At 46.5% G+C, this 12500-nt stretch overlaps 1 protein-coding gene across 4 annotated transcripts in view; it reads right to left on the bottom strand.

Annotated features, from left to right (window-relative positions):
* LOC135249032 (protein kinase C alpha type) overlaps window positions 1–12500 on the bottom strand; it is a 225439-nt gene that overhangs the window by 11189 nt on the left and 201750 nt on the right. For all 4 annotated transcript variants that reach the window (XM_064324267.1, XM_064324263.1, XM_064324264.1 and 1 more), the window contains one exon: window positions 8168–8308. In XM_064324267.1, the coding sequence (XP_064180337.1) occupies window positions 8168–8308 (141 nt within the window). The remainder of the gene's footprint in view (window positions 1–8167; window positions 8309–12500) is intronic.

Below are 12500 nucleotides of genomic sequence, written 5' to 3'. Positions count from 1 at the left end.
GAGCAATTTCAGGAGCCTATATTGCTCCCTAATAAATCAAGATGACATTTACCTAACATGACATTTATTTGCGATCTCTTCTAACATTTCACCGCCATTGTCTTTTTTCATTATACATCCTACGCATCTCGGTCACACTTGCCTTGCCTTCCACACAATGCAGACAGACAGCGATGTTTTGCTCTCATTTTGCAACATTTTAATGTTGCTTTTAAAGCCCTTGATCTCTTTCCAAATTGAATGAAAATGGCCTGCTATGCGGGGAAGAGGGCGAGAAAACAGCTCCTGTCATCCTACACTTCTGGAGAGCAGTTATTGCTGCATGTTCAAACTGGTTCTGTGGGCAGAGACTGAAATGCACTTTCTTGACATAAATGGGAACTGGTGACACTTCCACTCAGCCACTGGCAAACTGTCAAGACGGTCCATTTCCTTTCCATGCAAAAAAAAAGCAAAAAAAAAAAAAGCAAAAGTGACAAAGCACTGTGTGTTTCACACACACGCATTCACACACACGTGTGCGCACACACACGCGCCCACGCACACACACACATGCATTCACACACACACGTGCGCACACACACACGCACACATACAAAGGCATGCACACACACACACGCACTCACACACGTGCGCACACTCACACACACACACACACACGCGCACGCAAACACACACACACACACACACACACAGAAATGCAAAAATTAGCAAGCCCTACCGTCAGCACATACTCGCACTCTTTTCCACAACCACTAACAAAACTTTTTGGAAACACCGTAAGAAGCCACCCAGGATGGCACACTCTGGAAGCTCTGAAGTCTATCTTTGCCATCAACCACAATCCAATGCAGGAAATCTCTACAGTGGCAATATCACACCTTTCCCAAATGTACGTCACAGCATCCACTGCGGTGATATTTCAGTTTATGTACTATCACCAGACAGCAAGCTGACGAGATCCCATCATGCACCTGGCCTGCAATGTGCCAGACTGATCTTGTGGGATACTTCTTCCGTGCTCCAGGAATCACAAGACAAAGAAAAAGTTCAACGATTCACGAGAAAATCTGACTACAATAAAATAGAATAAATACACCTATGCTTGCAGATGTTCTAAAATGTGCTATATAAAAAAGTTCTAGTGCTATGTAAAAAGTGTGTATCGTCTGATAGAGGTCTGCTAAATGCTGTAATGTAATGTAAGTAAATAAAAGTCAGTTATTCATGGCAACAGCATAACGTGCATGTAAATGTTAGTATTCTGGATACCAAAAAAGGTAATGGTATGCTATTATGGTAAAACTCAGATTACGAATATGTTCATTATTTTCAAGAGATACTTTTGAAATTGCCTTCAATTAACTGATGAAAACAGAGGAACCATGAAAATACTATTTCTCTCCATGAGCCGCTTCCTTCACAGTGGCATTTCTGCGGCGTTCAGAATTAATTCCACACCAACTCTTCTGTTCGTCTCAATTATTTACAGTCCCCTGTACATGCGCATTTAGCCTGGTTAACGTTACTGGCAGGAAGCTTCAGAGAAGGCTTTGCAATTTGCAACATTGATCTTCATCTTTTCGTCACCAGCAGCAGACCGCGTTTTATTTTTAAAAGTGGGAATCACGGCTACAGCAAGACCACTGTTAAACCCGAGGTGGATTACAGCAGCAGGTGAGCTGTATCGAACGGCATGTTAAACACTGCAGTCAGAAAATAATGGACTAAATATTGATCTAAAGATACTGTTAGCAAGTGCAAATTTAGCAAGATACTTTCTTCAATACGCATTATAATGTGAATAACCAGCGAAATATGAAACCACGTGAAAGCTATATACTGCGAAAGCTACAGTAAATCTCAATGTCTGTGATTTCACTGTATCTGATACCAACTAATTTTCCCAGAATGCTGCAGAACATTGCAATTAGGCTGTCAGTTGGTTAGTTAATATTATGATGAGAATGCTTTGCTGTCTTTGAACACATTTAACAGTATAATAACGTTTTGCTTCAGATAAATGTTCCAGGCAAGCTGCATACAAACTTGTCATTTAATCATGAAAAGACCTCATTTAAGAATGTTAAGAAGCAAATCATTTTATGGCACATTTCTTTCCATTGACTAACATTATTGAAAAAACTAATACCAATGATCATCCACAATTACATTTTTAAAACCTTGAATAATGGAACTGAATAACATTTTAATGGCCATTCCAGCAGTGTTCCTTAGGATGCAAAAATATCGACAGAGGACATCCAGACAACTGGAAAATTTTTACAGGGCGGGAACATTAACCCTAACCTTCCTAATGATCTGGGAATGTGCTCTGCGAACACAACACAAAAACTGCTAGCCGGTGTATTAGCGGCTAAAGAGCTAGCAAACTAGGAAATCAAACTGGAATCAGCGAGGGAAGGTTGAGCCAATGCGTTAAAAATTTAATCCACAGAATCCCCAGGAAAAGGAAAAGAATTCTGCCACTCAATTTTTCATGGCCTATATCATTGTTTTGTACTTCTGGGCTTGAGATGAAACAATCTGGAAACAATATGAGCTGTGGGGTTTGGTGAATTTGAAAGGCCTCCAGGTCTGTATGGAAGTGCCTCCTGCAGGCTCATCTCCTCACAGTGCATTCCAGTGGAACTCAGTTGCTTGCCAGCTTCATAACCTTGACTCGTCCTGGTGGCGCATTTTATATACTGATCGGGGGATGCTTAGCACAAGGCAGGCATTTTCATTCCTCCAGAGTTTCCGCCAGGTTTTTTTTTTGTCAGCTTCAATGCCAGGCTGATCCAGCTGCACTTCCATTGGTTTGCGTTAAAAAGCAGTGGCGTTTGTCTTAGGTTGCCACGGTTACCGATCAATGCAAATCCCCAGTTCATTCCGGGAAAATCACAGACTTTACTTGAATGAATTGGGCAAATGACATATTTCATTTGTGTATTAAAATAACGCAAGATTGCCATTCTAAGAAAACAGCTGCCGGTAAGGCAGCAAGCAACACATTAATATTCCTCAAAATTGCATGTCATGCTCAAGAATGAATGTTTAACAGGTACGTTTCACAGTCACAAAATGATTATATTATACGCAATACAATAAAATGACTAGACATATTTCATATTTCATCTATTTATACGACTTAATAGTTATAGAGAGCAGAGCAAATAGTAATAATTCAATGGTGCGATAAAAATGACAGCATATGCTACTGCCTGAAAAGAGTGTCAAAATCTGCATTTTGAGTAGTGCCATATATCCCTTATTACATTTTTTATACATAAAAACGAACCAATATCAAATTAATGTCTGGTTGTCATTTCTGCTTTGGATTACTTCTTTCCTATTTTTATGTCTTATAAATTCTTTGAATTCTTGCATACAGTATATGTGCCGACCATTTCATAAGCATTTCGAACCCTGAAAATGTGTATTTCACACCATACCCTATAACAGGGCACATGTAACCAGCGACTCAGCTCGGTAAAACTGACTCACTGCTATGAATTTCCCAAAGTTAATTCCCTTAACTTCTCACTGATAAACAGCAGAACACACCCTCACAATGACCGCTCATTACCTCAACTCCAGCCTGACCCACTTTGAGGGAACATGTGACCCCAGCATCGGTAGGCAAACGAAGAGATATAAACTTATAAGCAAAGAACCTGCACCAATACACCCAGGTCGTCGCACCCTCGTTTCCAACGGCAACTCAGCGGCCAATAAACCTGTGCCGACATATTGATTTCGATTTCACAGCTGCCAGGATGTTCCGGTGCGACATAATGAGGTCTTGGGGTCTTGGGGCGAGATCGCCCGGGCTGGGTCAGAGCAGGCGAGGAAGGGGGCACTGTTGTTAAGAGTGAAAGAGACAGGGTAACGAACCCTAAACACCACAGACCCTCCTGTGAGTCACAGGCCAGTCTAAAAAGAATGGTTATCTTCATTACTGCTCAGGTCCAGCTGCACATATGCTGTACACACGCACACAAAGTGTGTGCTGTACACTCATGTGCACACACACACACACACATACACACGCACATGCGCACACACACACACACACACACATATGCGCACACACACATGCACGCATGCACACATCCATACATACGCACACACACACACACACACAGACACACACAGACATGCACACACACCGACATGCACACGCACACACACACACACACACACAAAGCCCTTAACCCTCCCATTAACCCTGCCTTGTGCTTTGAAACCAAGGAGACCTGCATGATTTAAGTGAACCAGAAACCAGGAACACACACACACTATAGGTGACCTACTTCACCACACCCCCCCTCATCCCCGACGCGATGACTCACATATATATTAAAAAAAAAAAAAAAACCACACATTTATAATGTATGTACCTTCATTTCACAGAGTATTTCTTCCATAACAGAGACGCCTTAACGCCTATCGAGGCCACCTGGGCTCCTCCTGTTTAGAGACCGCCATTAAGGGTGAAATACCGCTAAGGTGGCCATAATCAACGCTGTGAGAACGCAGAATCAAACAACGCTACAATATCACCTGGAGAAATAACATTACACACTGTTCACTGCCTTATTGTGCTAATCTCCACATTGCATTACATTACAGGCATTTAGCAGACGCTCTTATCCAGAGCGACTTACACTGTATCCATTTATACAGCTGGATGTATAAATGGATACAATACAGTACAATGCAGGCAAGTATCTTGCTCAAGGGTACAACGGCAGTGTCCTACTGGGGAATCGAACCTGTGACCTTTAGGTTACAAGACCGACAAGAGTTACTACACTGCGGAGGTAAGAACGGTTGTCTGGCAGTCGGAGGGTTGCCGGTTCGATCCCCGCTCTGGGCGTGTCGAAGTGTCCCTGAGCAAGACACCTAACCCCTAACTGCTCTGGCGAATGTGAGGCATCAATTGTAAAGCGCTTTAGATAAAAGCGCTATATAAATGCAGTCCATTTACCATTTTACCATAGAACTCTAAAGTCACTCAGTGTGCGTTTCTGGCACTACATACGATGCAACGTACAGTGAACAGAACACTCTACTCTTTCCTATGGCAGGTCTTCCGATTTCACAAGTAAAAGCCTGAGCTACGGTTTGTTGTGCTTTCTGCCAGCACAGAAGCAAACAAAGAAAAGAGAGAAAGAAAAAGAGAGTGGGTGGAAGTTAACAAACAAGGACATTTTCAAAGTTCCACAGGAAAAAAAAAAGACTCTTTTTAATGAAAACCCAGCCCGAAGTTTCACCATCAGTGAGCAAGTAAAATATTAATCCAAATAATGGCGGCCCGCGGAAATAGCACCTATATTCATCATTCTTTATTAAACGGAATCATTCTGCAATGTTCGGTAATATCTCTAATTATATAATCCGCTGCACGAAAGATTTATATCCAGAGCTTCATTGCAGTTTTCCTGACATCTTCTGAAGCTTTCTTCTGAACGGGTCTGCTGGAAGTGCACATTGACATGTTTGTCCTTACTAGAAAGCCAATCCTTATCTGTATTAATTTTCACTTCAAACATCAGTTATAAATATTACTAATATGCTTTACATTAAATATGCTTCACATTATGCTTTACAATCAAAGTATTATTTTATTTGATTAATTTTGCCAGGGAAAATAAATATATATATATTTTTACATTTCGCTATTCAACTTACAGCTACTTTGACAAGCTGCATTCACAGTAGACTGAGGATGGGAATTTTACTACATATTTTTTTAAAAACCACAAACACAGGCCAGACTGTACACAAGCAGCGAAGACATTAAACAACTGCACTTCAGCCTTTCAACTATGGACTTTCAACTGGGCAGCAGTGCAGTATAATGGCTAAGGACTTGGTCTTGTAATCTAAAGGTCCCAGGTTCGATTCCCCGGTAGGACACTGCCGTTGTACCCTTGAGTTAAGGTACTTAACCTGCATTGCTCCAGTATATATCCAGCTGTATAATTGGCTACAATGTAAACGCTGTGTAAAAAGTTGTGTAAGTCACTCTGGATAAGAGCGTCTGCTAAATGCCTGTACTGTACTGTACTGTACTGTACTGTAATGTAATGTAATGTAATGGGCGAAAAGGCCCTGAGTATCTGAAGTGACCGATTGTGAGGACCACACAGTGTGGACAGACCGGTGATTAAGGACTAGTGTCCCCCACGCCCAGCTGACACACCGATCTACGCTCATCTCCGCAGTCTCGAGGCTAATTTAGCATTAAGACAAAAGGTGGTTGTGCGCCTTGTCCTCATCAGACGCCTACGACTGTCACCCTTAACTCTGCAAATAGGGAGACGTAATTAATTACGGTTAATTACTTCTTCCTAAGTCTGTTGAACTTTACAATTAGCACGTTTCAAAGCAAATTAGCATAGCTTATGATGAAGGGTCTGAATGTTCGTCGCTAGCGTAAGAAGCTCATTATAGCGACAAATAGGAATTCATCGGCAGTAGGTGAAACAACATAAAACCCACGCATAATTAACTACCCCTAAGTAATTAAGTGTAAAATTAAAAAGGCATTTATTGAGAAAATGTAAAAGCGATTACAACTGAACCTTCGGGAGTTTGCCAGGGACGGCCACCGAATCCTCGAGTTTTTACTGTCGCGTTTCACAAAATGACTTTGCGCACGCACTCCGGCAAACAGCGGCATCATCACAATCGTGATGAGCGACAGGCACTCGGCTGGCCACAGACGTCGCCGTAGCGACAGACAGCTCCGGGGGCCCTGGTACTTCCTGCGATCGAGCCCGGAGGATCGCGCCAGACTACCTCGGGGAAGAGAGCGCGAGGCGCTCTTTGATTGCTTTCAGAAACAGTTTGTACATCAGAGAGAGAGAGAGAGAGAGAGAGAGAGAGAGAGCGAGAGAGAGAGAGAGAGAGAGAGAGAGAGAGAGAGAGAGAGAGGGAAGAGGAAGGGAGAGAGGAGAGAGAGAGAGAGAGAGAGAGAGGAGAGAGAGAGAGGAGAGAGAGAGGAGAGAGGAGAGCGAAGAGAGAGAGAGAGAGAGAGAGCGGCCAGATAGTCCAGGGTGTTCACTTCACAGGTATACCGCTGTGAAATATTCCCCTGAGATTCACCGCAGACCTGAGTATGCGCTGTGCACAGCGATCAGATGCAGACGTAGAGGGAGACACAGAGGTGGGCTGTGCAGAGCGATCAGATGCAGATGTAGAGGGAGACACAGACGTGTCTGCTGGAGGGATCTTGGTGAAGGGCTCACTGGTCCCACAAACCAGCCCATTCACCAATACAGTGGGCACGTGTAAATATGTAAACACATAATGTCCTGTGTTTGCTCCTGTGGGAGTTTAGGCCAGGATTGTCTGTGAAGCGTATTGAGACAGTTGCTGTGAAATACGCTCTATAAATAAACTTGATTGATTGATTGTGTTCTGGGGTAAAAAAAACAAAAAAAACACCTTAAATATAAAAACGTGTAAACCAAACAAAGGCAGAAATTAAAAGGCAGTCTCCAACAAATGCCTGGGGGTTACTTACTGCAAGAAAGTCCTGGGTTACTAACGTACTGTAGGTTTCATGAAAAAAAAAACCTTCCTGCCTTTAAATACCTTCCCACATGGTTCTCCCGAGAGGTGCACTTTAATTTGCTCACTCCGCGTGAGCAGTGATGGCTCTGTTAGCTTCTCCCAGCCAGCCTACAGCACAGCCTGCTGCATCAACGGCTGGAGAGGACCAGTCACCGCAGTGAACTGGATGGGGAAGTTTCGTTCGTGTGTGTGTGTGTGTGTGTGTGTGTGTATATGTTTGTGTGTGTGTGTGCGTGCGTATATGTGCGTGTGTGTGCGTGTATGTGTGTGTGCATGTACTGTATGTCTGTCTGTGTGTGTGTGTGTGTATGTGTGTATATGTGTGCGTGTGTGCGTGCGCGTGTATGTATATGTGTGTGTGTGTGTGTATGTGTATATGTGTGTGTGTATATGTGTGTATATGTGTGTGTGTGTGTGCATGTGTGTGTGTGTGTATGTGTGGTGTGTGTGTGTGCGTGTGTGTGTGTGTGATGTATGTGTGTGTGTGTGTGTGTATATGTGTGTGTGTGTGTGTGTGTGTGTGTATGCGTGGTGTTGGGGGCGGGTACAGCAGGCCAGGACCCCTCTCGGGCGCACTCACCACTTTGGGCTTGAAGGGCGGCTGGATCTCGCTGTTCTCCAGCCGCTCCCAGTCGATGCGGCGGAAGAAGGCGTGCTCCCGGATGTCCCGCTCGCCCTCCGGCCCGCAGCCCAGCCGCTTGGACGGGTGTTTGGTCATCAGCTGCGGGGGAGACAGGAGGGCTGGTGAGACGTGTGCGCGGGCGGGCCGCTGGGGTGCAGACACCTCGCGTCCGATCGAATCTTCCGCCACCGGAACGTTCCGCGCACTGCCGTGCCCTTTCAAAGCCCCGGAGGGCTCTGTGGGACGAGGTCAGGGGACGCCCCTCGACTGATTCGGCCTCCGCCGTGTACCGATGGGCTCGTGTGTGCTGCCCCACACATGAATTCATCCCATATTTTAATAAAGCAAAACCTACTCTGCTTCGCTTTGGAACTAATTAGAGCAAAAGGCAAACACAAACCCCGCCTGCAGGTAACACTGCTTATGTACCCAGGCCCAGAGGTATATACGGTCTTATGGTAAATGTATAATGTGTGTATACACTCACCTGAATTCACAGAAAAACTGTTGGTATGACTCAAAGCCTGCATTACACATTCCACGGACATTACTTATTCATGCAAATTTAAAATGGGAAACTGTGCTTCGTTTAACTTGGCCTGTATGGCACGCCTCCCTAGTACGGCTCTCAGGCGGGTCATCCAGGGAGGGGGGGGGAAGGATTGCTACTCCCCAACATACACGCTTTTCTACGCTGGCGTTCAGGTACGAGTGAGTCATCATGCCATTTCCGTTCTGACACCCCAGAATAAAAGTGCAGTTCCACGATTAATCAACACATTGGTGATCACACATTGATGGAGTGTGTATATAATTCCAACAACGGGGCCTGAAAGCTTGAACTTAAACAACAACAAAAAAAAGTACTCTGGAAGTAGCCAAAAAGTCCATTTGGTATTCAGAATAGACCAGAATAGACAAACAGGAAGATGACACACCCTCAGGGGTAAAAAAAAACAAGTGCAGAAAACAAGTGCCTCCAACATCCCCGAGACTGACACACATTTGTCACGATTCAGAATCTCACACAACAAAGTAATGAGATTTCTGTGCGAGGCATAAATCTGTGAAAGTGCCTCCGTTTATAATGAGGGAACAAGAAGGAGACAAAAAAACAGGGAAATGCGCGTGGACCAATAGTGTCATGGTGGGAAGTGGGTGGGGGGTGGGGGGTAGGGGGGGTGTAATCCCGAAATCCAATAATTACAAGGGGTTCCATTTCTTCAGTGTTCCTGTCCACACGGCCTCAGCTGTCGCAGCCTGAAAGTAATTCACAGCTACTTTCACAGGTCTGCGTGCGCCTCTCCACTTCAAACCCGGAGCCGAAAATGGACCCGGGGCCCCTTCAAAGCCACATCCTGTCTCCTCCGCCCGAAATGGCACGTCTTACTCCACGAAACGCTGCAAAAAAAACCCCTTTATAGCACTCCTGTGCAATATTCCCACCCCCAACCCGCCGCCACCTCATCCCTTCACAAAGACTTCCATACTTTCTGCCAGTCACTCAGCATAAATCAACACCCAGCCGTGTAGAGCCCAGAGCCGGGGAGACCATGGCCATGGTGTGCTGATACTGTACCCACACCACCACGCGCCCCTGGCTCCTAACGGACGACGGGACTAGGGCTAGGACTGCTTTCGCGCATAGCCCTTCGGTAATGGAGGACACGAGAAACGCGTCTTCAGGAGACGCTGCATGCGTTTCGTGAAATCAGGGGTGACGTTGTCATCAATGCGCAGTTGGGAGGGAGTGGGGAGGGACGGATCACTTGCTTGCTTGTTTGTGGTACCTGGGTTTGTTAAGGTGCCTGGTGTTCAAACAGAGGGGCTATGCGTTTGAGAGTCGGGGGTGGGGGGAGCGAAAAGCCGAGAGATGGGGCAGCCCAGTTTATCTGCCTCGTGACTGGCTCTGCGAGTTAGCAGCCTTCGCTCCGCCCCTCAGCATCGCCATGGGAGACGCCGAGACCGCGGGACGGAGGAGCTAGCTGAACCCCAGGACTGAGACAGCCTGTCCCCCCCCCCCCCCTTCTTGCGCCCCCATCGGAGGTGCCAGCTCTCCCATTTCCTCCGAGCTGTCAGATCAAAGCAACGCCCCGTCAGCCCCCGGGGCTACGGATAGCGTTAGCGTCCGTTCTCCCACGCCGCGGGGCTACGGATAGCGTTAGCGTCCGTTCTCCCACGCCGCGGGGCTACGGATAGCGTTAGCGTCCGTTCTCCCGTGCCGCAAGGCTACGGATAGCGTTAGCGTCCGCTCTCCCGCTCCGCAAGGCTACGGATAGCGTTAGCGTCCGCTCTCCCGCTCCGCAAGGCTACGGACAGCGTTAGCGTCCGCTCTCCCGCTCCGCAAGGCTACGGATAGCGTTAGCGTCCGCTCTCCCGCTCCGCAAGGCTACGGATAGCGTTAGCGTCCGCTCTCCCGCTCCGCAAGGCTACGGATAGCGTTAGCGTCCGCTCTCCCGCTCCGCAAGGCTACGGATAGCGTTAGCGTCCGCTCTCCCGTGCCGCGACAAGGGAAGGGGCCTCGGGAAAAGGGCTCTGTACTAAAGTTTTTCCTTTCGGTTGCACTTTTGACCTGTTATTTTTTTCATTAATGTTTTGGTCAGTGCATTATATGAATACAGATATTCTTCTAATATAACGCTACTTAATCGTTTAGGCTAACAGCATACAGCAGATACTTCAAGGCTCTTTGTTGCTTGAAATATGCAAAGACAAAGAAAAAAAAACATTTTGTGGTACGGCTACTGAAGAACCAGCAAAGCCGTATCCTGATATTATTTGCAGAAAGCTACGTTTATAGTGCATTTGTAAAATACACAATGTGTGAACAATGTGAATAACATTACCAAATATTCAAGTGGAAGACCATTCTAAAGCAGGTTTGAAATTAAAATGCTTGTACATTTATAAATAAATATATACTGTTCAGTAAGGTACTATTTTTAAACTTATCTAACTATGAGGAAGAGCACAGTAAGCCATTTTAAATTGACTGTCTGGACAACAGCCAGTTCTGATTAACTGAAACAAGCAGCAAACACTCATCCTGACCATTACAATCCTGTCTATTCCAGCTTTGGACACACATGTGTAAAGCGTGTGTCAATCATAAAAGATGGCATCTCTCTCTCGCTCTCTCTCTCTCTCTCTCTTCCTCTCCTCCTCTCTGTCTCTCTCTCCCCCTCTACCTCTCTCCCACCCTCTCTCTCTACCTCTCTCCCTCCTTCTCTTCCTCTCCCCCTCTCTCTCTCCCTCTGGCTCTCTCTCCCCCTCTACCTCTCTCTCCCCCTCTCTCTCTACCTCTCTCTCTGTCTCTCTCCTTCTCTCTCTCTCCCCCCCCCCTCTCTCTCTCTCTCTCTTCCTCTTTCCCGCTCTCTCTTCCCCCCCTCTCTCGCTTACTGGGTCACTGAGTAAGCGAGGACTATGCTGTCATTCACTGTAAGTAAGACACAGCGATGGCGTGGGACCACCTCGGCACGCAGGGGCCTTGCGTCGGCTGGGACCAATGAAAACGCACGAACCCAAGCCGCGCTCGTTTCCGCGTTGGCCAGGAGACGGACACGCGGGTGGCGGGGGGGGGGGTGGGGAGGGGGGCGGCGTGAGAGAGATTAATAAGGAGAGCGAGGAGAGACGCGGTCGCCGCTCCATCGCCTGGCTCGCCGGCCCCCGCCACGCGCGCGGCGGGCTCGTAAATCACCGCGAGCGCTTTCGTTTGATTGGGCCTTGGCCTGAGGTAACTCCGCGCCCCAGTTCAGCGCGCCCCCACATAGCCTCTGTCTGCCTGATGAACAGCTGCTGGCTCCACCTGCCCAGGGCCCTCAGGATGAAGACAAATGGACTGAAGATGCACAGAGGGCCCCGCTGGTGGCCACTTGTTTGATATGCTGTTTGCCATAACTCATACCACACATAATGGGCGGCAGCGTAGTGTAACGGGTAAGGAGTTGGTCTCGTAACCTAAAGGTCGCAGGTTCGATTCCCCGGTAGGACATTGCCGTTGTACACTTGAGCAAAGGTACTTAACCTGCACTGCTCCAGTATATATCCAGCTGTATGAACGAATGCAGTGTAAGTTGCCCTAGATAAGAGTGTCTGCTAAATGCCTGAAAACTAAACATAAGGCATGCCTGTCCTCTCTGATTCTGGCACTGTTTTTAATATAAGATTAAGAAATCATCCTTTCATTACACTTAAACAAACATCACAGCCAGATGCTGATTATACTTGGCTTAATATACAGTATTACTTCCATATTTAACCGTAGGGACAACAAATTATGCTGGAGACCATA

Source organism: Anguilla rostrata, chromosome 2 (genome assembly GCF_018555375.3).
Source record: "Anguilla rostrata isolate EN2019 chromosome 2, ASM1855537v3, whole genome shotgun sequence".
Taxonomy (NCBI): domain Eukaryota; kingdom Metazoa; phylum Chordata; class Actinopteri; order Anguilliformes; family Anguillidae; genus Anguilla; species Anguilla rostrata.
This window is presented reverse-complemented; position numbering and strand designations above follow the sequence as displayed.